The following is a 26002-nucleotide window of genomic DNA, read 5'->3' on the forward strand; positions in this document are numbered from 1 at the left end:
AAATCCTTTATGAATATAGATGTAAAAATCCTCAACAAAATAGTAGCAAACCAAATTCAGCAACATATAAAAAGAATTATACACCATGAAAAAATGAATTTACTGCAGGAATGCAAGGGTGGTTCAACACATGAAAGTCAATTCATGTAATACACCATATTAATAGAACAAAGAACAAACTACATGATCATTTCAATAGATGCAAAAATAATCATTTGGCGAAATCCAATACCTGTTTATGATTAAAAACATTCAACAAACTAGAAATAAAAAGTGTTCTCAACTTGTTAAAGGATATTTATAAAAAGTCCACAACTAATACTTAATGGTGAAAGACTGAAAGCTTTCTCCCCACGATCAGGAATAAGACAAGAATGTACATGCTCACCACTTCTACTTAATATTGTACTGGAGGTTCCAGCCAGGGAAATTAGGCAAGAAATAAAGGGCATCTATGTTAAAAAGGAAAAAGGAAAACTATCTCTATTTGCAGCTGACATGATTTTATATACAGAAAATCCTAAAGAATACATACACACACAAAACGATTAGAACTAACAAGCTGAGTAAGTTGCAGGATAAAAGAACAGTATACAAGAATCAATTTTATCTATATACTAGTAATGAACCATCTGAAAAGAAAATTAAAAAAACAAAACAAAACAATTCTTTTGCAATAGCATTGAAGAAATTAGAACCCACAACTTTGCTTGTGGGAAGACAAAATGATACAGCTGCCTTGGAAAACAGTTTGTCAGTTCCTCAAAAAGTTAAACATAGAAATACCATGTAATTCAGCAATTCCAGCTCTAGATATATACCCAAAAGAATGGAATATATAACCACACAAAACTTGTACACACATGTTCATAGCAGCACAGTTCACAACAGTTAAGAGGTGGAAATAACGCAAAAGTCAACTGATGGATAAACAGAATGTGGTATATTTATATAATGAAATACTATTAGGCCATAAAAAGGAATTAAGTACTGATCCATGCTACAAAATGGATAATCCTTGAAAGAAGCCAGACACAAAAAGCCACATATTGTATGATTCCATTTATATGAAATGTCTAGAATAGGCAAATCCATAGAGACAGAAATTAGATTAGTTGTTGCCAAGAACTGGGATCAGGGGGCAGGGTGGAGAGGTGAGAATGGTAAGTGACTGCTAATGGGTATGAGGTTTATTTGGGAAGAATGCTCTGGAATTAAGTAGTGGTGGTGTTTGCAATTTTGTGAATATGCCAAAAATATGGAATTGAAGAGGCAAAGTTTATGGTACATGAATTATATCTCAAAGAAGCTATTATAAAAACAGACACACACATGTGAATCACAAGGTCAGCCAACTGACACAGAGAGGATACTACACTGGGAGGCATGTTCACTGTAAGGGCATCTTTTTTTTAAAATCCTCACTCGAGGACATTTTTGCATTTATCTCCAGATAGAGCAGAAGAGAAGGGGGGAAGAGCAAGAGAGAAACATCGATGTGAAGGAGACACATCCAGTGGTTGTCACCCAAACGATCCCAATCAGGGCCGGGGATAAACTGCAACCAAGGTATGTGCCCTTAGCGGGAACTGAACCGGGGACTGTCTGGTCTGCAGGCCAACGCTCTAACCGCTGAGCCAAACCGGCCAGGGCTGTAAGGGCATCTTTGCAGACCAGTTATTATGTGCTCTCCAACTTACTACTCTTTGTGGAAGTCGCTGAGGAAGACCTGACTTGAAAATTGTGGTTTACCCTGAGAATGAGTCAGGGAGAATAGAAAGCATGTAAGTAGTAGAGATGTGCAGATACAAGTTCAAATCCAGCCTCTGTCACTTATTAGCTGTGTGAGCTCAAAAAAGGTACTTAATTCTTCTCTGATCCAATTTGCCCAGTTCTTTGCAGGATGATAGAATTAAATGGCTAATATATGTGAAGTGCAGGGTAAATAAGCGATAGTTATTCAGTAAATGGTAGCTCCTGTTCTTAGTTCTGTCTTGTCAGCATAATTATTACTAGTGGTCCTTGCCAGCATTCAGTAACACCTAGCATGTGGCTTGGGAATTATCTAGGAATTTCTATTTTCCTAGCTACTCTGGTCCTCCAGACTAGATCAGAGGGCCACAGAATTTTTGAGCTATAAGATTTCCTAAAAATTATGTGATCCACATGTAAATTACACACATGGTAAATTAGCCTTAATATACACAGAACACTTACAAATCAATGAAAAAATTGAGAGATCAACAGAAAACTAAGCAAAAACAATGAAAAAGCAACTCATACTAGAACATACAGAGTGGCTAACAAATACATGAAAAATATTCACCCTCATAAGTAATCATGAGTGTATAAATTAAAAGAAGATAATATTTAAACTTATTAAATCATTAAATATTTGAAAATCTTTAGTAAGATATTGGCCAAAGTTCAGAAAACAGCCATTTTCATACATTCCTGATAGAATGTTAATTGATCCAGTATTTCTAGAGGGCAATTTAGCTATAAGTTTCGAAGATAGCGTTGCTCTTCTAAACATTTATACTATGGAAATCACCATGAATGTGTACAAAAATTTAGCTACAAGGATATGCATTTATTGATTGCAATATTATTTTTAATAATAAAAAAAACTGAAAACAACCAATAAATATATCCAATGACAGGGAATTGGTTAAATAAATTATGGAACATGTATAAAATAGAACAGTTAATAACTTGGAAAGATGCTCATCACCATAATCAAAACAATACAAAATTATCTCATTTTTATAAATTATTATTTTTTTAAAGGCCAGCACTGGTGAATTCTAGATATAATAGGCTAGTTTTTCTTTTCTTCTTTCACTGATGTGCATTTTTTACAGTGATCATGTATCACTTCTGTATTAAGAAAAACAAAAATTTGAATAAATTTACTCACAGAAGCCCGAAGCCTCCACAGATGCCTGCTCAGTATGCCCAGCCCAGAGCACACTGCTCCTCAACTCACTGGATACTCACCCTCCACCTTCAAGTCCTCTAGAACAGTGTCCTCAGTGCCAGGTCACTGCTTTCTGCCCCTCTCTGGATCCTCCCCCAGCAGTAATAATTACCCCAGGAATCACATGGCCTGTCAGCCACTCCATTCCCCCATCTGCAAGCCCCATGAGGTCATGACTGCCTCCCCTCCAACCGCTAGAACCCAGCACTCAAATGGAAACTCTCCACAGCAGTTAGTCTGTGATTCCACTTCCATGCCAAAGAAGTGGCAGAAGGCTCCCTGACACCACGACTGCTCAGAGGCCTGGCTTGACATGGTGGCATGCAGGTGGGAGCAGAGGGGCACTGGCAGGGAGAAGGGAGCTCAATCAGACCCCTCAAATCCACCCGAGACATGTCACAAATTTTTTAAGGGCAAGTGGATAAGGCTGGTTGTTCCTCGAAATTGTCAGCAAAACACTAAAACAGCAGGGCTAAGAGCCCACATGGAGATGTGCTGGTGTGTGCATCACAGAAAGCAGCCTCCCCAGGGGTTTCTAGCCCTGTTGGAGGTGTGGGTTCCTTAGCTTGGTTTCATGACCCTCCTCCCTCCTCAAAGTGCTGTGTGTAGATTTTCCTCCTAAGTAAAGTGAACACAGATGATGTTCACATGAGGATGTTCAGGCCCTAGGATGACAATGGGCACTCTGGAGTCTGGGGGACATCCTCTCCCACCCCAACATCTAAGCTTACAGGAAGATCAACCTCAGCAGCTCCTCCTTCCCCACTTTCAACCCTTTGCATAGAGTCACCCTGATGGTGGAGGCAAATTCACACACACTTTTTCGCATTCTGGGGCTCTACCAAGAACTTTCAATGTTTCTTAAACTTTCTTATTTTATGGAAAAAATATCCTTAGATGAGGATTGAAAAAGAAAGACAGCCCTGGCTGGTTTGGCTCACCGATTAGAGTGTTGGCCTGTGGTCCAGAGAGACCCGGGTTCAGTCCTGCTAGCATGTATGTACTTTGGTTGCAGTTTGCCCCCGGCCCTGGTTGGTCGTGCAGGTGGCAGCCACTCGATGTGTCCCTTGACGTCGATGTTTCTCTCTCTCTCTTCCTCTCTCTCCCTCCCACTGTATCTGAACAAAAAAATGGAAAAATGTCCTCCAGTGAGGATTAAAAAAAAATTAATGTAAATTTTGCTTTACACTCTATCTTTGCCGTACTATATTTCATTAATTCTAAACTGTACTCCTCCCCCACCCCACACATTATAACATCTTTAAAATCAGAATGGATTCTTAGAATTAACAGTGGCTGTAGTTTAATTGGCAGTGTTTTTTTCCCTATGAAATATAATGATAAAAAAATAACACTTTCAGTTAGAAAGTACCCTTGAAACAGAACTGCCGTTCTGAAAGAAGTAGCAGGTTTGCACACTGCCAGCTCCCTGCTTAGGGCCCTAGTTTAAGGGCCATTTCTAGATGGTGTTTCCTATGTCCTTCTGAGGTACTAAGTCCAAAGGCATCCAAAACACATCCTGCCAAGGCACTGTGTCTCCTTCCAAACAACATCTCCAGTCTCTCCCTCTGGGGGTACTCGATGGCAATAAAAGAAAATGTTTACTGAGCATTTACTATGGGCTGTGCATTGAGCTGCATGCTGTCTGCTCCCTTAATTTACTCTTTTCAACATCCCTATGGGGTACCTGTAATTATCCCATTTACACAGATGAGAAAAATGAGGCTCTGAGGGGTGGATGTGACTTTCCCAGTACTGCACCAAACAGGTCTCTCTGACGCAAGAGGCCTGCCACTGGCTACTATGCCCCCCGATGAGCAGGCACAGAACAACCATAGTTCCTCTGACGCCACACATTCCAGACCCCATTTGCAGAAGGGAGATCCAGGACCACACAGCCTGCCTGTTTGAAGAGCAGGCCTCATTTGCCTGCAGGAAGGCCCCTCTCAGGAGCGCCCCAGCCTCCCCCTCCTGGCTTTTCAGGCTCTGCGCCCCCTCACTGGGAGTCCTGGTGCTTCGGGTGAGCTGGAAGACCAGATAAAGTCAGAATCCAGAAAGAATAAAAGTCAATATCAAAATAGACAGAAAGTGGGTCTCTGTCCCTAAGACAACCCAGTTCTTACCCCTTCTTGCTGCTCCCTTCCTTTCTAACCCATCTCTTCATTTGGAAAGATGATCTTCCAAACTCACCTTTCCACAACACCTCCCCCTCCCTTCACTCTCAAATTCTGGCCTATTTTTTGCTCCTCCTACAATTTATTCACAACCTAGCAGTTAACTTACAGAAACTACCCAATTTCCCTTCCTTCCTTCCTTCCTTCCTTCCTTCCTTCCTTCCTTCCTTCCTTCCTTCCTTCCTTTTCCTTCCTTCCTTCCTTCCTTCCTTCCTTCCTTCCTTCCTTCCTTCCTTCCTTCCTTCCTTCCTTCCTTCCTTCCTTCTTCTTCTTCTTCTTCCTTCCTTCCTTCCTTCCTTCCTTCCTTCCTTCCTTCCTTCCTTCCTTCCTTCCTTCCTTCCTTCCTTTTAAAATTTATTTTCTTCTTTTATTGATTTTAGAGAGAGGAGGGGAGAGGGAGAGAGAGAGAGAGAGAAACATTGATGAGAGAGAACACTGATTGGCCGCCTCCTGCATGCTCCCTACTGGGGATTGGGCCCACAACCTGAGCATGTGTCCTGACTGGGAATTGAACTGGTGACCTCTTGGTGCATGGGTTGATGCTCAACTACTGAACCACACCAGTCAGACAACCACCCAGTTTCTTAGACCTGTCCCCTCTGTCTGGCAATGATAACAGCTGTCATTTCCTGACCATTAACAGTGTGCCCGCTCATGAGTCAGCCCTAACCCTCCCTAGGACCAACACTGTGTCAAACTGAGTAAGCTGATGCACAGAGAGATGAGGTAACTTGCTCAAACTCACACAGTGAGCAAGTAGTGGGGCTAACATGTTAGCTAAGATCTGAGTGCAAAGCCTGTATTTTTCCTTCTCTGCCAACCAGCTCCTCTACTATTATAAACAGGGATGAGATTCAAAGATGGCTTCTTCATCTAGCACACCATGCTATCTGTCTCTCAATCTCTATCTCTGTCTGTCTGTCTCCAGGCAAAAAGCCTAAATACTATCATGTCAACAGGACTAGATTTTCAAGTGGTTCCACAATCTAGTCTTCTCCCCAAGTCTCTACTCCAACCCAGAGAGAAGTTTTCCTCAGAGGAGGTTTAAAAGTGCAACGGACCCTAACATCAAATCCACATGTAGCACACACATTTCTGTTTGCTTGGACCCTGTCCCAGGGACCCACCCTATGGTATATCGGGACATGCATGTCTCCGCATGAGCTGTACATTTCTTTAACCACTTTTTTTGTTGAAAGGGGGAGGAAGGACCGTATCTTTGAGGAGGATCTCAGGAAAGTCACAAAACCCCTGTCCAGAAAAGTGCACACACAAATACGCCCTCACACCTCCACGAGTCTTCATGCAATTGGAGGGCTTCACATATCACACAATCAAGAGTCATTATTCTGTGTCCCCCCCACACCTCAGCAGGGGACTCTGTGCACAGTCAGTGCTGAATAATTTTATTAAGAAAAAATGCCACTGCTTTTTTCTCTCCCTCCTTCCAGCACCATCTTTGGTCAGAAAGAATGTAGCTGTTCACTTTTTTGACACTTTCTATGAGGCACTTTCCCATTTCTCCATCTTCCCTTATTCTCTGTGAAATTCCACTACCATCCTATCTGGTTCTAGACCTTGAGTCTTCCAGCCTGTTCTCTGGCCCTGTGCCATCCACAGTGCACCTCCAGAAGCCTGCCTGTAGTGGTCTGAATGTTTGTGTTCCTCCAAATTCACATGATAGACTCCTACTACCCAACATGATGGTTCTAGGAGGTGGGGCCCTTGGAGACGATTAGGTCATGATCGAGGAGCTCTCAAGAATAGGAAGATGGTTCTTATGAAAGAGACCCAAGAGCTCACTGGGCCCTTCTGCCATGTGAAGACACAATGAGAAGTCTCCAACCCAGAAGAGGGTTCTCACCAAAACCTGATCATGCTGGTGCCCTGATCTAGACTTCTGGCCTCCAGAACTGTGAGAAACCAATGTCTGTTGTTTAAAAGCCACCCAGTCTGTGGTATTTTGTTATAGTAGCTGGGATGCATCAGACACTGCCCATTCCTGTCCTCTCCCTCACATATCTTGCTGGCTCTGTGTCCCGGGGACCTTACAGTCCTACCTTGCTCTCACAGATGAAACTGAGGAGGCCTTACCCTGTAACTGCCCCAGGTGGCCCTGATTTCTGGCAAAGGGAGACCCAATCCCAGAAATCCTGATCCAGTTAGTTCAGCCCTTCACCCAGCAAGAGTTTCCTCCTGCCCGGGAAGCAAAAGCACTGGTGCCACGTGCAGCCTGGACTCCCAGATTTTCAGCCCGAGCAGGGCTCCTGTGGATAGTAAAGCACCCCTGTGCAAGTCAGGAGAAGGACACCGGGCAGATGCCTGCCCCTTGCACTGGCACACCTGAACAGGGCGCTCCTGTATACCCATTCCTGGCAGCTCCGACTGGAGAGAGGAACCTGAGCTGAGTTATCCAGAAAAGCTGAGGAATCATCCAGTTCTCTCCAGGATCCATCTGACTCCATCTGATACCCATGCCCATGGCAGCACTAAGTACAATGGCCAAAAGAAGCACAGAGCCCAAGTGTCCATCAGTGGAAAAGTAGATAAACAAAATGTGGTATATATATACAGTGGAATATTAGCCATAAAAAGGCAAGAAATTGCCCTGGCCGGTTTGGTTCAGCGGTTAGAGCGTCGGCCTGCGGTCCAGAGAGACCCGGGTTCGGTTCCCGCTAAGGGCACGTACCTCGGTTGCAGTTTGTCCCCGGCCCTGGTGGGTCGTGCGGGTGGCAGCCACTCAATGCGTCTCTTTCACGTCGATGTTTCTCTCTCTCTCCCTCCCACTCTCTCTGTACAAAAAATGGAAAAATGTCCTCGGGTGAGGATAAAAAAAAAAAAAAGGCAAGAAATTCTGATACATGCTACAATATGGATGAACCTTGAGGACATTATGTTACATAAAATAAGTCAGTAACAAAGTGACAAATACTATATGATTCCACTTATCTGAGGTACCGAGAACAAGCAAATTCCTAGAGACAGAAGGTAGAGGTTGAGGGGAAGGGGAACGGGGAGTTATTGTTTAATGGGCACACAGTTTCCGTTTGGGATGATAGAAAACTTTTGGAAATGAACAGTGGTTATGGTGATACAACATGAGCACTCAGTGCCCCTGAACTGAATACCTTAAAATGGTGTTAAAAAAAAAGTACGTTTTATGTTGTGCATATGTTTAGAAGTTTAAAAATTAAATGTGCTCTATATTGTGGCTTAAAAAAAAAGAAGGGAATAGCCACACCTATCTTTAACTCACTTTGAAAAGAGATGAGGATTTATTATTATACTTCTCATAAGCGCTGGGCAGATCAAGTACATGACCCCAATACCTAATCTCCAGGCCACAACATTTCCACAGGGTCCAACACCTTTGGGCATGTGGCAATTTGAGACCCCACTGGATGAAAGGAGCCACGTAAATGCAAACACCCTTCCCCTGCTGCCCATTTCCCACACCCGCAAGCCCCATCCCCACAGGCAGCTGGTCTGTCTGCTGAGGCTGCGGCAGCCAAGCCCAATCTGGGTAGGCATAAACTGACATCCTGTTATAAATCCTTCCCCTGGAGACTGGCCCTCTCGCTGTGCCAAGAAGTCTTTTTCTGACCATCTGTAATCCATTCAAAGGCAACTGGCAGGAAATGGCGGCAAGGAAAACCAACTGGTGGGACACCTCTCCTCTCGCTCAAGGCCAGGAACAGGAAGTGGGCCTTTCTCGGGACACACAACATCTGGGGAAGTACTGAAAGCTGCTGGGCATCTGTCAGGGGCTAAATGGGCTGGAGACAGATGCTTGCAAAATTTGGTAAGAAACGCATGCTGTATTGAGTGTTTAAATTAGCTCTGAAGAAAACTCATTTGAAAAACCAAAACAAACCACAAGCCCTAAGAGGGAAAAAATAACATTATATGAAAACTAACCTCAAAAATGCTTTCTTCTGATTTCTACGGACAATTAGACCACAATTTCAAGTAGTTCAAATCCTTCTTATTACAGCTCCCCTTCCAATCTGGTATTGTCAGCTGCTTCCTCCTAATAGTGACAGCTTTATTTTTTGGCACTAAAAGCTGAAGCCTCCGAAGCATTGCAGTGGTGACATGGAGCTGGCCTGTACAGGTTCACGAGAGCTGATTGTTAAATTTTCAGGAATTTGGTGAGCCAATTAAGAAATTACTAAGTTATCTGACATAGCTAAAATTAAATGTATTGTATTAAAAAAGAATACTCCAAACTTATCACTTCCTATTTATGTTCCTACATTTTACTATTATCAATGTTTTTAGCAGGGTTGAAAACTTTTTCTAGAAAGGGCCAGGTAGTAAATATTTTAGGTTTTCAGTGTCTTCGTCTCAGCCAGTATGCTCTGGCATAGTAATGCAGAGACAATACATAAATGAATCAATGTGGCTGTGTCCCAATAAAACTTTATTTACAAAACCAGGTGACATGCAGATTTTATCCATGGGCCAGTTTGCTGACTGCTGCTCTTGAAGTTATTTATATCTATTGTATTTATGGTAGAAATCCTATATAATTGGTATTCTTATGCACAGCTCTTCCCAACTCTGAGTTCAGTGGTAGATATGGAGAGCTTGAAATGTGGTAGTGGGAGCCTTTATATCACAGAAATCACCAAATGCTATAATTCAGGGATTGGTTTATTATTTTTGATTATCTAGATTTAAAAAGTGATGGAGAAAATTTTTGTAATGCAGATTTAAAAGTATATCATGCCTATAGCTGTATTGTGAATAGTACAACTAATGAGAACATATTCTTTTGGTACTTGAAAACTATCATCCAAATCAGCAAGGACGTCACTCTCGTCACCAACAACTGAGTGAAGGTTCTAACATACTTCTTTGGTTTTTTACTTTCATCTTATTCACAGACTTAAATAAAAATATCAACCAATACTTATATCAGATTGACACCTGTTCGTCAATTTCAATCTTAGGTTGGCCAGGGATAGAAGAATTTGGAAAAATTTAACAAAAGCATTCTGTGAGAATCAAGTGAATATGTGAACTTGTACAATAAGGAATACTAAATATTTTATTATTTGTGAATTATATACTAAACAGCTTTTTTAAACAGTAAAATGTATAATAAAAGTATATATGTGCAAATTTATTTAGAGAGCTGTTAAACATTTACTAGCACAACGATTGTGATAAAAAAGAAGTTACAGATTAATTGGGTAGCAAGACCTAAAACTGTGTGTGTTAGAGAGAGAGAGAGAGAGAGAGAGAGAGAGAGAGAGAGAGAAAGAGAGAGAGAGAGAAAGACCCCCGCCCCCCACCACACACTGAACAGAAACAGCAAAATACACACAAACATTACCGTACAGAAAAGGAGCCTGTTTCCTGGTAAATTTACTTTATAAAAAACTCAGTTGTGTTGGTATCAAGTAGGTTTACAGCTGGAATAAATTACTAACTGGTTCTCTTTGGAATAAATGGCAGATACAGGACTCATTCTAACTCCTTTTTCAAAAGCGACTTTCTGGGGGAACTCACAGCCTTTACTTATGCTGTTCCCTCTCTGTAGAATGCCCAATGTCAAATCCTAACCATTGGTGATGGAGCATTCATTCATTCATCCATTCATTCTTCAAACATTAACTTGGCTCCAATTACATACCCTTCACTGTGCTCCAGATAGAACCACAAACCAAAGGGCTCCTGCCCTCAAGTCAAAGGTCTTGTAGACAGGCAACTGAAATCTCTTCCTTCCCTAGGCCCCAGGGCACTCAAGCCACATTTAACCCTCTCGGTGGTATCAGAGTTTCTAGCCTGCTGCCTGCTGAGTTCCTGAGTTTCTGGTGGGAGGGCAGGGACCAGGATGCTATTCCACTTTAACATCCTGTACCAAGCCAGCCCAGTGCCTTGGCATTTGGCCACTTTCTAATGAATCTGATACAGGAAGCATGGCTCCAGCTTTATAACCTGCGGAGAAGCATCACTCATCCTGGTTTGCAATTTAACTCCAGCAGTTTACCGGCCCAGATAAATACTGACCTCCTACTGGAAGGTGGAAGAAGGATTATTTTAAGTGTATTTATCTTCTTCCGTCCCCAAATTAAAGAAGAGGGTCACTTGAGTGTGTGGGATAATGTTTCTTAACATTTTTAAACTCATGCTCTACCAACCGAGATGTGGTCACACTTTACTTCTGAGGTTTGCACACTGCAGAGCTTACTCTATATAGAATTTTCCATTAATTATGGGTTGTCACACTATGCATCTTACTGAAAAGTGCCCAGTCCTTGCCCTTGTCCCTGCTTAGCTTAAATCATGGGTGTTCAATTTCTTACTCTGAAAATGGCTAATTAGAGGGAAAAACTTTACTTTGCTTTCTAAGGAGTAATTTAATAGTTCCCTCTGTTGATGAGGTCTCCTTTATAGATGAATGTTAGCCAATAAATGTAGATCAGATTAGCAGAATTTGAAAATGATCATTCTACAACCCCCAAAGAAATAACTGATCCAGGCAAAGATCATCAATAAATGCCAAGATGATTCCATAAACGTCCACTTGGTTCTAAAGCATCACCCACTGAATGATGCAGAAGGAATTGCAGAAGGAAAACATATCTGAAATGGAGAGAGGTGGCCACCACCTTACCAAGTGATCAATACCTAATAATGGGCCTCCCTGACATCATGTGCCCCCTGATGAGATGCTTAATGAAGTGCTCAGAATCACCTGGGATGAATTCTTGCCAAGATGCTAAGCCTAAATCTGAGACTTTAGCTCTAACTTCCAGTATAGAGGTAAAATAGGGCATATAAAAAGAAGGTAAGTGACACCATGAGGAAGTGATCAGACAGGTCAGAATGTGAAGCACAGTAAAACCTCGATATAATGGACAAATTAGGGCAAGAGGATGTCTGTTAAAGCCAAAGTCCGTTATATAATATAGCAGGTTTTCCAAATGTGTATGTTAAAAAACTGACGTTAGATTACCTGTTTTTACTTATGTACACATGTTTGTGTAATTAAAATTAAGTATGTATAAAAAATTTAATTAGCCAGGCAAGTGTGGCTCACTGGTTGAGCATTGACCCATGCATCAAGAGGTCGCCGGTTTGACTCCCAGTCAAGGAACATGCCCAGGTTGTTGGCCTGATCCCCAGTAGGGGGCATGCAGGCGGCAGCCAATCTATGTTCTCTCTTATTGATGTTTCTATCTCTTCTTCTCCCTTCCTCTTTTTCTAAAATCAATACATAAAAAATATTAAAAAAGAAAAAAAGAAAAGTTTAATTACTGAGAAAAATTTTCTATATGTATTAGTGTAATTTTAAATTTATACTGAATAGGTCTAGTAAATGCATGCATTCACTAGTCACTGCGAGTAAACAAATGCACACGGCTGGGGTGTGGCTCAACACACGTGGGAACATCTGCGGCACACATGAAAACTGCTGCCACGAGACAACAGAACCAGTTACTGTGTGCAATGCTGTATGATCACATGCCAGTCATTCCCGAACACTATTTACAAGTGTTGACTCTTGGATTTCAATATGTAGACAATAGTTGTAGATACGTAATATTTCCTTATGTCAGCAAAATTGCTACAGTGTTTTGTCCAACATATGGCCTATTCACTAAAATTGTTAAAAATAACAGTGAATTAATAACAAAAATATAACCTGTTAATTTAATTATAAGCATATCTTGGTTAAAAGCATTTTAAAATTAACAGGGTGTTAATTTTCACATATGATATACAGACTGGAAATTTTGTCCATTAAATCCAAAGTCCATTAAATCAAGGCCAGCAAAATTGAGGGTTTACAGCATTTTAAATGATAATGCTTTACGTATATATATATATATACACAAAAATATATGTATACATATATACACACATACAGCGGGTACCATTCTAGATTAAAATTGGCAAAAGAGACATAACAACCAAATGTAATGTATAAACCTTGTTAGGATCCTGGTTATATGTATATATTTTTTAAAAAACAGCTATGAAAAAAGCAGGTAAACACTTTTTTTTTTAGTGAGGGGACAATAGGGGAAATTTGAATAGAAACAAGATATTAGATATTTTTAGGGGATTGCCATTAGTTTTCCGAGAGTGATACTGATATCATATTTTTATTTTTAGGAGATGCATGCTGAAGTAGTTAGGGGTGAAGTGTCACACTATCTTCCAAATGGTTCAGCAAAACATACAGACATATTTATATAAGATGAAGCACTGAGAACGTGAGTAGCTCAAGGTAACCCAATCAGAATGTGTCAAAATGATAAATATTTAGAAGTGAAATGTCATGATGTCAACAACCTAGTTTCAAATGGTACAAAATATATATCCTTATAAGAAGACAAATATGATGAAATGTGAATTAATTTTTAACTCTAAGTGGTATAGATATGAATAACCATGGTATTATTATTTTAATTTTTTTATCTGTGTGAAAACTTTAAAAATTAACATTAAGATGAAGGGGCAAAAAAAAGGGTACAAGGTGGGGTTACCACCAAATCTGAACTGAGAAACTTTAGGCTGCTCAAAGGTGTCTTGTGACTCTGGGCCCAAAATGTAGCACTTTTCCACTGACTTCACTGGCAAAGTAGGAACCCAGGGGAGATCCTGGGGCTGCAACATCCTAAACTGAGCTGGGTCTTTTTGCATTGTGGCTTCAAATATTCACCTGAACAGAAACTTCCAGAGTCCTGCCAGTTCTTAGAACCGCAACAACTTTAAAATATCGGGTGATAGATTCATACTCTGGTCCGGTGGCCCTTGGTTGTCAGTTTTTGTGCACTCTCGACTGAAAACTCCGTTAGGATGAAGCTCGTGAGATCTTTGATGAAATTGAGTCACGAAACTGTAACCATCGAATTAAAGAATGGAACACAGGTCCATGGAACAATCACAGGTGTAGATGTCAGCATGAATACTCATCTTAAAGCTGTGAAAATGACCCTGAAGAACCGAGAACCTGTACAGCTGGAAACACTGAGTATTCGAGGAAATAACATTCGATATTTTATTCTGCCAGATAGCTTACCTCTGGATACACTACTTGTGGATGTTGAACCGAAGGTGAAATCTAAGAAAAGGGAAGCTGTTGCAGGAAGAGGTCGAGGAAGAGGAAGAGGATGTGGCCAGGGCAAAGGAAGAGGGGGTCCTAGGCGATAATATCTCTCAAGATTACTGTTTCAAAGTGATATGCGATTTGGGATATTTTTTTGTACAGGTTTTGTTTGTTTATGTCAGTTTTTAATAAACATAAATGTAGGCCAGCTAGCTGTCTATTGACTATATCATGTTTAGTTTTAATAGTTCATATATATTCATGACATTAGCATAGTGAGAGCTGAGCATTATTACATGGCAGTCCCAGAATTCCATTCGTAGATCAGACTTAATTTTTTTAACTATTTCTTTCATAAATACACACAGTATATACACCTTTTTACTTTACATGTACTGAATATACATTTTGTTTTTTACTTCTTTCTGTGAAACCTACCTACAGGTGGTGAAATAGGTTTTGTTTGTTACTTCAGAAACTCAAGTCCTATGGAATGGGGTCTAAAATTATTTCTCCTTTTCCTGAGTTTTACTCCATGGAAACTTAGATACTTAGTAAAAGGTGATAGTCATCTTCTAATTCAGGAGTCATTAGTTTTGTGTGATAATTTGTTTTTGTTTTTGTTTTTTTTCAATAATTTTTCAATAGGATATAGTTTTCCATTCTCCTGACTTGAAACTTCAGATAACCGTTCACTAGGTCATCAGTTGTAAGCATTGTTGAAATGTGTTATTGTGGAATGTACCTGTCAATGGTACATCTCTTTTATCAAGAACTTTTACAACGAGTTCTTTTAGAATAAAAGGAGCCCTGGCCGTGTGTCTCAGTTGGTTGGTCATCCTCCATGCACCTAGAAGTTGTCAGTTCAATTCCTGGTCAGGGCACATGCCCAAGTTGCAGGCTCTATCCCCAGTAGTGGGAGTTCAAGGGGTAGCCAATTGATGTTTCTTTCTCTCCCTCTCCCTTCCCCTCTCTCTCTCTAAAATCAATAAAAACATATTTTAAAAAATGAAAAAAAATAAATAAAATATCGGGTGATAAATGAAAGAAGGTCATTTCTAGACTGCTTTTATTTATTTATTTATTTATATAATTATTTTATTTTTGTTACAAATGTTTCTCCTTTTTTAAAAAATAAAAATACTTATAAATGTAGAGTTGTGTTTTTTTTTTTAAGCTTTTTTTTTTTTTCTTTATTGATTTTTAGAGAGAAAGGAAGGGAGAGGGAGAGAGAGACAGAAACATCGATGAGAAAGAACATAGATTGGCCACCTCCTGCATGTCCCCCACTGGGGATCAGGCTCACAACCTGGGCATGTGCCCTGACCAGGAATCGAACCAGTGACCTCTTGGTGCATGGGTCAACACTCAATCCCTGGCCACACCAGCCGGGCTATATGTAGAGTTGTTTAAAAGATACGGAGTTTTAATTTTACAAGATGAAGACAGTTCTGGAAATTTACTAGATAACAATATGAGTGTACCTAACACTATTAAAAAGAATAATTACTTAAAAACACTTTGTTTCCTAGGGTAAGGGAAACAAAAGAAAAAATAAATGGCACTACATCAAACTAAAAAGCTTCTGCACAGCAAAGAAACCATCAATAAAATGAAAAGGGAACCTACTGTATGGGAGAACATATTCTCCAATAATACATTTGATAAGGGGTTACTTTCCAAAATATACAAAGACCTCATACAACTCAACACCAAGAAGACAATCCAATTAAAAAGTGGGTAAAGGACCTGAATAGACACTTCTCCAAAAATAACATACAGATAGACAAGAGACATATGAGAAAGTGCTTAAGGTCACTAATCATCAGAGAGATGCAGATTAAAACTACAATGAGGTATCACCTCACACCTACCAGAATGGCTACTATGAATAAATCAACAAACATCAAGTGCTGGCAAGGATATGGAGAAAAAGGAATCCCAATACACTGCTGGTGGAATATAGACTGGTGCAGCCACTATGGAAAACAGTATGGAATTTTCTAAAAAAATTAAAACTGTATCTGCTATTTGACCCAATGATCCCACTTCTGGGAATATATTCTAAGAATCCTGAAACACCAATCAGAAAGAATATATGCACCCCCATGTTCACAGCAGCACTATTTACAATAGCTAAGATCTGGAAACAGCCCAATTGTCCATCAGTAGATAAGTGGATAAAAAAGCTGTGGTACATTTATACAATGGAATATTATGCTGCTGTAAAAAAGAAGCTCTTACGCGTTGTGACAGCATGGATGGACCTGGAGACTATTATGCTAAGCATTTAATAAGCCAGTTGGAGAAAGACAAGTATCACAGATCTCACTTATATGTGGAATCTAAAGAAAAATATAAACTGATGAACAAAATAGGTCTAGAGGCATGGGTACATGGAACAAAGTAACATCTCAGTGGTAAGAGAGTTGGAGGGGATGGGAGGAGATTAACCAAAGATCATATATTCATATATGCATAACCCATGGATATAGATAATAGTGTGGGGAAGGCCTGGGGTGGGTTGGGGTTGGGATAAGGGGGGGGGAAAGGGGAAAATGGGGGACTGCTATAATACTGAAAACAATAAAAAAATATAAATAGGATGGTGACTTTTATGTTATTTATATCTTACCACAATTTAAAAGAAAACAAATGAAATTACAGGTATATCAAGACATATACCTGAAAAATAAATTGGATACCTAGCCAAACTGTAACACACTATCAGTTGAAAATAACTCAGGAAAGAAAAAGGGAAGATATGGTCCCTCACTCCCACTTCTACAAGATTTATAATGCAGTTGTGAAAATAAGACATCAAGTTAACAATGGATTGGTTTCGTCAACAATGAAATGGCCACGGAATGCAAGATTTAGGGTACAGAGTGCATAGTGGGTACAGCCAACAGTACAAGGTCCAGAGGAGGTCCAGGGTGTGCAGCCTGAGAGGCTGGGGAGGGTTTCCTCAGAGAGTAAATGCTGCCTGGGCTCTGCAGAGTGAGGAGCCTTCATTTGAGAGGAAGACACTAGAAGCAGAGGACCCTACAGAGGCAAAGGCCTGAACCGGGAAGGAACATGGCTTGTCCGAAGGGCTGTGCTGTGTGGATTTGAAAGGATGGAGGCACAGAGGCTATGGAATACTGCATTAAATGTGGTTGATGGGGAAGTGATGAAAGGTTTTCACTTGAGGAACAACCTGATAAAAATGTGACTTTTCGGGAGATTAATTTTGAAGTGGTATGTGGGGAAGAGGGAGACAGGGAGACCAATTAAGCAGTTATTATAAAAATCTAGGTAGGCTATGAGGCAGGCTAGCCTGGGGTGGGGATTGAGGGAGTGGAAAGAAATGAGGAGGTGCTGAGAATTGCTCTTAAGACAACAGGGGGAGGGAGGGTAGGAGGAAGAGGAGGAGGACCTTCCTAAAAGAGTGGATAAGGGAAGATACAAAGAAGGCTCTGCAGTTGCACTGGATCTAGTGGTACCTGGTGGTGCAGTAAGGACACCCATGAGGGGCTGTCTGATGCAACACACCAGAGGGCCGAGCAGAGCACTCTGTGGAGAAGAGGTTAGGACTGGAGGCAGATGTGCCAGAATTACCACATGAACCACCGGAGGTGGGAGCAAGGTGCAGGGTCTGACACAGAGCGAACTGAAGGGAGGAGGAGGGCGGAGCTGGGAGGAGCCAGCAGAAGAGGCCAAAAAGTGGGTGTCACACAAACTTTGGTAAAGAAAATATGGTTTTCAAGAAGCCCTAGGGCAGTCTGCTATTTAATAAAAACCCCAAAAAGTACATTTGGAAAGCAAATAGCCTCCTAATCTGTCTGAGGCTGGATTATTGTACGTTGGGTTTGCATAAAACAGGGCAGATCGTTATTTTCAATTGTCTTTGGCTAGTTTGGTCTAAGCCTCTAAAAGTGGCAAGGCTCAGTTAAGTTCCACATTCTCTTTGGGTCTTACCCTGCTTCTGCAAAAGATGGTGAAGAAGGGAACAGAGCCTGAGTCTGGGGACAGGCTAACAGGACTGTCATTGGTGGGTAGGCCACACGAAGCCAACCTCACCCAAATGTGAGCAGTTTCACTTTCCTGGTATTTCCCTTTCTTCCTGCCAGTCTGGGTGGTTGTCATGTGTGAAAGATGCTGCAGCCCACAAGCTCTTGGCCCTCACTAGAAGGATCAACACACCAGCCAGCAGACCAAGGGGTCTGGGGCCTGTCAAAGAAACCCCATACTAATGAGGCAACTGAGTAGGAGAGGGAACAGCACTGAAGAGGAAACACATGTCAAGGGCTTCCCTGGTCTCTGAAACTAGACAGAGAGAGAGAGAGAGAGAGAGAGAGAGAGGAAGAGAGAGACATACACAGACAGACATCAGCTTCTCCAACCCAGTCAGATCATGGAACAGGAAATGCTAAGTGCACTGGTTAATGGAGAGTAGATGAAATCCAAAGTCCTGAACCCAACATGACCACACTCCCCATCAGCATGTGGGAGATGCATTCTGTGTTTTTCTCAGACCTTCCAATCAAAGCATCTTCTTTGTCCTGCCCCTCAGAGCCAGTGACAAGTAGGGCATCACTGTGGCTGAAGAAGGGAAAGATCTTTCACACCCACTTAGCAGGCACATCAACCCATCAAAAGGACACCTCTAAGCTGAGGGTATTGAAAAGCTATTTCCATTCCATCATCCAAAGGAGCACACCCTTCATGAGAATACTAACAATCCCAATGCCAAGAGGGAAACAGAAAAGCAGCCTAGAAGATGTTCAAAGAGGGAAAAAGAGAGATACATCATCACTGTAGATAGATGCCCCTGGAGTTGCTTGGCAACCATCCTTGCTAACACCTTTTCCTAAAAAAGAACAGTTTGAGTCAGCTCCTGAGATTTCCCTGAGGCCGGACTCTGACCCAAAGCTGGGGTCCCCGGATGAGACAGCATTTCACTGAGGAGGAGATCTGGGGCCCCATCAGGAGGCCACTGACTTACACACATGACGGGGAAGAAACTGTAACCATTTTGCTTAAAGAACATGCTTTCCTAGGCAGGGCTAGTACTAGGCTGAGGCAAGTGAGGTGTCCTAGGTGCAATATTTAAGGAGGCCCTCACTCTGCGCTTGCAGAAGCCTGTGTAGGCATCTCCTTAAATGTGTGTCCTGGGTGCCCCACTGCCTCACTTCAGTCCTCACCCTGCTCCTAGGAATGACACAGTAATTAAAAGTACCGCCTCTGGAATCAGCCTGCCTGTGGGTTCAAATCTCAGCTCTACTACTTCCCAGCTGTATTATCTTGGGTAAAATCCTTAACCTCTCTGAGTTTCCTCCTAATCTCTAAAATGTGGATGATAATAGGAATTGCCTCATAGGACAGTCATGAGGATTAAATAAGAAAATGTACATTTAGCTCTGTGCTTCACAACTAGTCACTGCCTAATAAATGGCAGCTAAGATTTTTATTTTAAAAAACATACAAGCAGTTCCCCAGGGACCCTTAAACTGGACCTATGGAATCCAAATCTCTAGGAGAGGTCCTGCTTTTGAACTTTTTTCCCTCTTCTTTATTGATTTTAAAGAGAGAGGGAGAGAGACAGAAACATCGATGAGAGAGGACATAGATTGACCGCCTCCTGCATGTCCCCCACTGGGGATTTTGGCCCACAACCTGGGCATTTGCACTGACCGGGAATAGAATCGGCAATGTCTTGGTGCATGGGTCGACGCTCAACCACTGAGCCACACCAGCCGGACTGGTGTCTCTGCTTCTAAAGAGCTTCAAAAAGGATTCTCAAGGTGGGCAGGATTTTGAGAACCACTACTTGATTCCAGTGAACAATGGTTCTCAAAGTCCAGTCACCATCAGACTTTTGAACATGCCTGTCCCTGTGCCCCACTCCCAGTACTGATTCAGCATGACCACAGCCTCGGATACTAAATACCTGGGTGATTTCAACACAGGTCATCCAATGACCACACTTTGTAAAACTAAAACTGATTCACTCTTGATAGCTAACTGCACAGGGACCTTGGTCCCACTCCTTTTGTTTTTACTCCTGGCATCCTTAAAGAACCAGGAACAAAATGTTGACCAAAGATGCCTAGTGAACCCCAGGCACACATTCTCCTGGAACAGTAAGGACATCCTCTGTCCCCTGAAAGTGGCAGCTTTCCTGGGGCAAAAAAGAGAAACCAAGTGCCTGGTGAAAGTAATCTTCATAACAAAAGCTTACATTACACTAGAGAGTACCTACTGTAAGCTGGATAGTATCCCCTTTATTTTCACAACAACCCTGAGAGCTATTATTACTACTCTGAAAATGAGGACATTGAGGCTCAGAAAAGTTATCTTTTCTAATTTCTTCCTATACAGCTAGTAAGTAGCTGAATCAAGATTTAAATAATGCTCATGAAACTTCCAAATCTCTAATGCCAATCCCTTTGTGGTAAAATATACATAACCGTTACCATTTTAACCATTTTTAAGTGTATAGTTCAGTCACCACCATCCATCTCCAGAACTGTTTCATCTTTCCCAACTAGAACTCTGTACCTGTTAAGTACTCATTCTCCACTTTCCCTTCCCCAGCCCTTAGCAAATACCATTTGACTCTCTGTCTCTATGAATTTTACTATTCTAGGAACCTCATGTAAGTGGAATCATACAGTATTTGCCCTTTTATAGTCCAACATACTCTTAAAAATAGGCAGACACCACCTTGGTCTGATAGGACCAAACTAGGAATGTGTTTCAACCATGTTCCATATCCTGATTAGTGTCATCAGTTTGGGTGACCTGTCTTCCCATCCCTACCCCACCCCAGAACTCCATGACCTACATATTGTGGTTACTGTGTTAGGTTGCACAGTAACCCCACCCCCACTGACCCCCAGCTGAAGGTGTCCTTGCACTGTTAATGTTCAGAGAACCTCAGCTAGCTTCAAAGAGCAGGTATACAGGTTCAAAGAGCCTGTCACTGAGTCACTATTATCTTCTCCACTATGGTAACCTAGTGTCACTTTGTCCTGCCCTAGAGAGTATTTGTTTTTTTTTTTTTCCTTTAAGCACCTGATCCCTAAAATTGGCAAGCAGAATTGTGTTATGAAACTAGAGGTACAAGGATAAAGCATCTACATAAAAACAAAAGCCTTCCTCACAGCAGAATTCCAGCTTTACAGAGGCAACTGGGTGAACCGAGTCTAGCCCCTGGATGGCAAGGATCCTTGGCCCCAGGCCTGCTTCCTGGGCTCTCATCATTAGTTGAAGAACCTCAGGGTCCAGATCCAGGTCCATTTGGCTGAAGTGGCCAATCTGAGCTCTGCCACAGAGGAACAGGAGAGAGCCAACCAAATAGCCTTACCTGGGAGCCCATCATTGGCAGAACATTGCACCAAGAGTTTTAGGAGAGAAAGACATGGAAGTGAGTTGCATTTATTTGTTTGTTTTCTTGCTCATTCATTCATTCATTCATGTATTTATTTATTGGTGGGGAAAGTCAGTTTCTTGACATTCAGTTTCTACAACTCAGAAAAAGGCCAACCCGTTGGCTAACCCTTTCCTTCTCCATTATGGCTACATTTGATTATTGCAGTCACAATCAGACTCCCAGTGGCCAAACCCCACTGACTCCCCCACGACCCCCCTGAGGCAATCCCAAATGTGGACTCCCAAGAAGCAACCCACATGCTGAAAAAGCTGGATGTCTCCCCTTTGGGCTCTTTTCTGCCACTGGAGGATCCGTAGGCCCAGGGGAGATCTGTCAGTGTGGTGCTGTGTGGCCTCGGGGGAGGGGGGCAGCGAGCAGTGTGTGGCTACTCCTCTTACCCTTCAAATGCCATCTGTCTCTGTCTCTGTGGTCTGGGGGTGCTTCAGCCTTTCCCTCTTATTCTGGGATTTTTCTTAGTGATTTCTTGTCTGTAATAGCTGTTGTTCTTGTAAGGAGGAAGAGAGCCAGGAATGACCTACATCACCATCTTGGTGTCATCCTTTTTATTGCAGTCACCAAAGGATTGTAGTTTATAGATGTGAACACTGGGCCACCTCAGAATATGGGGTCCTTGAATAAGAGGGATTTGACCAGGACAGGGTCTCACTGTGTCTGCTACTACCATCTATGTCTACATCTGAAAGATATCACAAATGACACAAAGTACCATGAACAAAGTACCATGTGGAAAGTACCACATCCAAAAGATGTAAATACGATATACACAGCATACCATACAGTAAGTGAATCTAAATCAGTTCTAAAGCAGGGACAGCATGCCACTGTGAACCACTGGTTAGCATGAACACAGCCTGCAGTCCTAAGGAATGCTGCAGACCACGTGGCATCCAGGTCAGAAGCCCCAGGAATCAGACTCTCCTCTGCCATTCCTACTTTCTTTTTTTTATTAAAAATTATTTTTTTCCTTTATTGATTTTTAGAGAGAGAGGAAGGGAGAGGTAGGGAGAGATGGAAACATCGATGAGAGAGAATATCAACTGGCCACCTCCTGCATGCCCCTGACCAGGGATTTGGCCCACACCTGGGCATGTGCCCTGACGGGGAATTTAACCAGCGACCTCTTGCTGCATGGGTCGACACTCAACCAGTGAGCCACACCAGCCAGGCTGCCCTTCTTATTTTCTAATCTGTAACATGAGAAACCTGAAACCAGCCGCTTTGCTCTGTCATGTGCACCCCTATTTCGGACAAATTCCATGGGTAATCACACTGCACAGAATGCCAGCCTGACTTTAAACCAAAATTCTTAATGCTTGACCATGGTACTCTTGACACTAGGGGCCACTGTATAAATGCCATCATTATCAGAATTGATGCCTTGGGGTCTCCTCTACCTACAGTGGAGGAGGATGGGCCACCCAGAATTAGAACCTGAAGCTCACTACTGTCACCATTTTCTGCAGAATAGAGCTGAGGTTTGGAGGAGTCACCTGGGAAACCTTTGAAGGAGACTTCTTTGAGGGATGGAGTCTTCTCTCTCTTGAGATCCTCCCAAATGTAGCCCAGTGCCAAGGGATAGTCACAGCTTTGTGTGTCTGCTGAACATTCAATGAGGCCAACTCACCTGGAATGTAGATCTAAGGCAGAGACAGATAGTTGCAGAATATTTCCATGAATATCTTCGTGTATTTTTCTTATGTTCTTGCCTTTCCAGCGTCACCTTACACAGTGATTCTCTGTCAGGATAAGTATACTCCCCAGGGGGGATCTTGGTAATGCATGGAGACATTTTTGGTTGCTTCTATTTGGAGGAGGAGGAGGTGCCTCTAGAATCCATTTGTAGAGGCTAGAGATGCTGCCAAATGTCTAACGATGCACAGGACAATCCACTACCACAAAGAAGTAGTGCCACTACTGAGAATATTTATACTACTCTCTGCTTTGCTATCTTTAAGTGACACAGACTCTCTAGTTTCTAGAACATTCTATATTCTCTGACATTTTGGGCCTTCACACATGTTGTTTCCTTTAATTCCATCCTGCCCAGCCCTGCCCATGGATAACTTCCATTCATCCTGCAGGTTTTAGTGTAAAGAAAATGTCCTCAGGAAGGCCTTCACTGAGCCCCTAACCCAAATTAGGTCCTCTTGCCAAGCCTTCGAATAGCACCCCAATTTCCCCTTTCAGAGTACTCCCCACAGACACCGTGACTTCTTAATGTTTGCCTTCGCTGCTAGGGTGGAGGCGCCATAAGGCACAGGCTGAGCTTTTTTGCTGCTGTATCCCCGGGCCTAGCCCAGTGCTGGCACACTGAGAGTCACTCAGTCTCAGTGCATGATGGAGGCCAAGAAGGCAGGGGGGCGGGGTATAAAAAACCAAGCAAGACACCCAGAGGCTTCAGTGACCGTTCCACGAGGCAGGCACCAAAAAGAGAATGTGGTAGCACCTTATGAATTGATATGGATCCGTCCTTTTGAATTTTGTAACGTGAACATTATTTTAAAAAATAAGAAGCACTTAAATGAGTGTGTGTGTGTGTAACAGTCTACATCTTCTAGAAATTAAAAAAAAAGTATTCTTGTAGAATGAGGTACAATGAGAACCCAGCATATTACACACAGTGTTCCAAAGAGTGTCCACCCTGCCTAATTTCCTGTTTTGGAAGGAGCCATGGCCACATTTTCTCCCAGGTACATGGAAATACGTGTATGTAAAGAGATACTCATTTAGAAACTTCCTATTTTCAAAACTAGATGGTTTTGAAAAAGCCCTCTCTGTTTTTCTACCTTGGCCACGGTACTCCCCATTCTCCACCGACTGGATGCAACTAACTGTAAAGCTTCCTCATTCTCCAAACCCTCACTTCTTTTCTTCTTTCCTCCCTACCACCGGTAGGCCACACCGTCTCTCCTGTCCTTTCATCCCAAATGCTGGGCAAGAGAAGAGAGATGGTAATGAGACGTCAAAGTGAACCAATGTTGCTGCTTGTTAGCAAAAGGGGAGGAGGGTAGGCTTAATGGAAAAAGAAGTTGAAATTAATGGCGAAATGAGGTTTATCTGTGTCATCTGTGGACTTGGTGTCTTTCCATCTCCTATTAGCATAGATAACGGAGGTGTCTGTATATGATAAAGGGAAGCCCTCCACAGCTTCCCATAAATTTCCACCACTTGTCGCTGGCTTCCCTGGCTTGGATTCTAAGAACACTTCATTCTTACCAGATCAATTGCCATCTTTTCCTCCAATTTGCTCCCATCCAGCCATAACTGCAAGACTCCTAAACCTGAACTGAATGTGTTCCCACATTCCCTGCTTCTTCCTGTTTTCCAGCACAATTCCACCAGCATCTCAGGAGGAAAGCAAACTCTTGTAGTCACAGCAAGGACTTACTGGCTCCAGAACAGTTTTCAGATTGGAAGCAGTCCACAAGTTTACCTACATCAAATCAAGACATCTGGGAACATTAAAACACAGACAAATGCCTGAAGTAACTAGTGCAGGTTTTCAAAAGACCCAAACAAGAATCTATTAAAGATTTTCTTTTCTCAGTGATCAGATAAAACAACTTATTGATCACTTTAAAATTTATTTTTAGACCTCCCGGACCTAGAAAGATTTTGTAAACCCTTTTTAGCTATAGGTCCACAACTGCCTAAGTATTTTGTCTAGTTCTTGATAAAACTTACCAATGACTACATATTAACTGCACTCCATTAAAGTTGGTTTAAAAAAAACATTACCTTTACAAATTTATAACATGGTTTACTCTAAAAATGAAATTTCTGATAGTTTATCTTTTCATTCATCAGATTAAAAATTCCAGTTAATTATAATAATAAAGTTTCCTAGAACTAGCTTCATTAATAAATGATGATGACAATCACAATAATATAAAAAAAAGAATAAAGGCAAACATCTATTAAGTGCTTCTTTGTGCTAAGTCCTTCGGTATTACCTTAGTTAATTCTCACAACAGCCCTGCTATAATCTGTTTATATAGTCCAGGACACTTATGAGCCACATGTATCCTGTTCCTTATACATGAATTGACATTCTTTAAAAAAAAGCCCTGGTGCTCAGTTGGCTGGAGTGATATCTCATACACAAAAATGTTTCGGGTTTCATTCTCGGTCACATACCTAGGGTACATACCTAGGTTTCAGGTTCCATCACAGATTGAGGTGTGTAGGGGAGGCAACCAATCTATATTTCTCTTACACTGATGTTTCTCACTCTCTCTCTCTAAAATCAATAAACATATCCTTAGGTGAGGATTTAAAAAAAATGTTTAGGTGAAGCAATTAGAATAGGAGAACATCTTTCCAATTCATTAAGCTTTTCCCAA

At 41.8% G+C, this 26002-nt stretch overlaps 2 protein-coding genes across 4 annotated transcripts in view; one reads left to right on the forward strand and one right to left on the reverse strand.

Moving 5' to 3' along the window:
- The window catches only part of ATXN7L1 (ataxin 7 like 1), a 253531-nt gene that overhangs the window by 222654 nt on the left and 4875 nt on the right, over positions 1-26002 (reverse strand). The gene's annotated exons all lie outside the window — the stretch shown is intronic.
- Positions 13972-14325, forward strand: LOC118619565 (small nuclear ribonucleoprotein Sm D1-like). Its single transcript, XM_036246191.1, has one exon. It carries the CDS (start codon positions 13972-13974, stop codon positions 14323-14325), a length of 354 nt encoding a protein of 117 aa, XP_036102084.1.

The sequence above is a fragment of the Molossus molossus genome, unplaced genomic scaffold (assembly GCF_014108415.1).
Source record: "Molossus molossus isolate mMolMol1 unplaced genomic scaffold, mMolMol1.p scaffold_m16_p_7, whole genome shotgun sequence".
Taxonomy (NCBI): domain Eukaryota; kingdom Metazoa; phylum Chordata; class Mammalia; order Chiroptera; family Molossidae; genus Molossus; species Molossus molossus.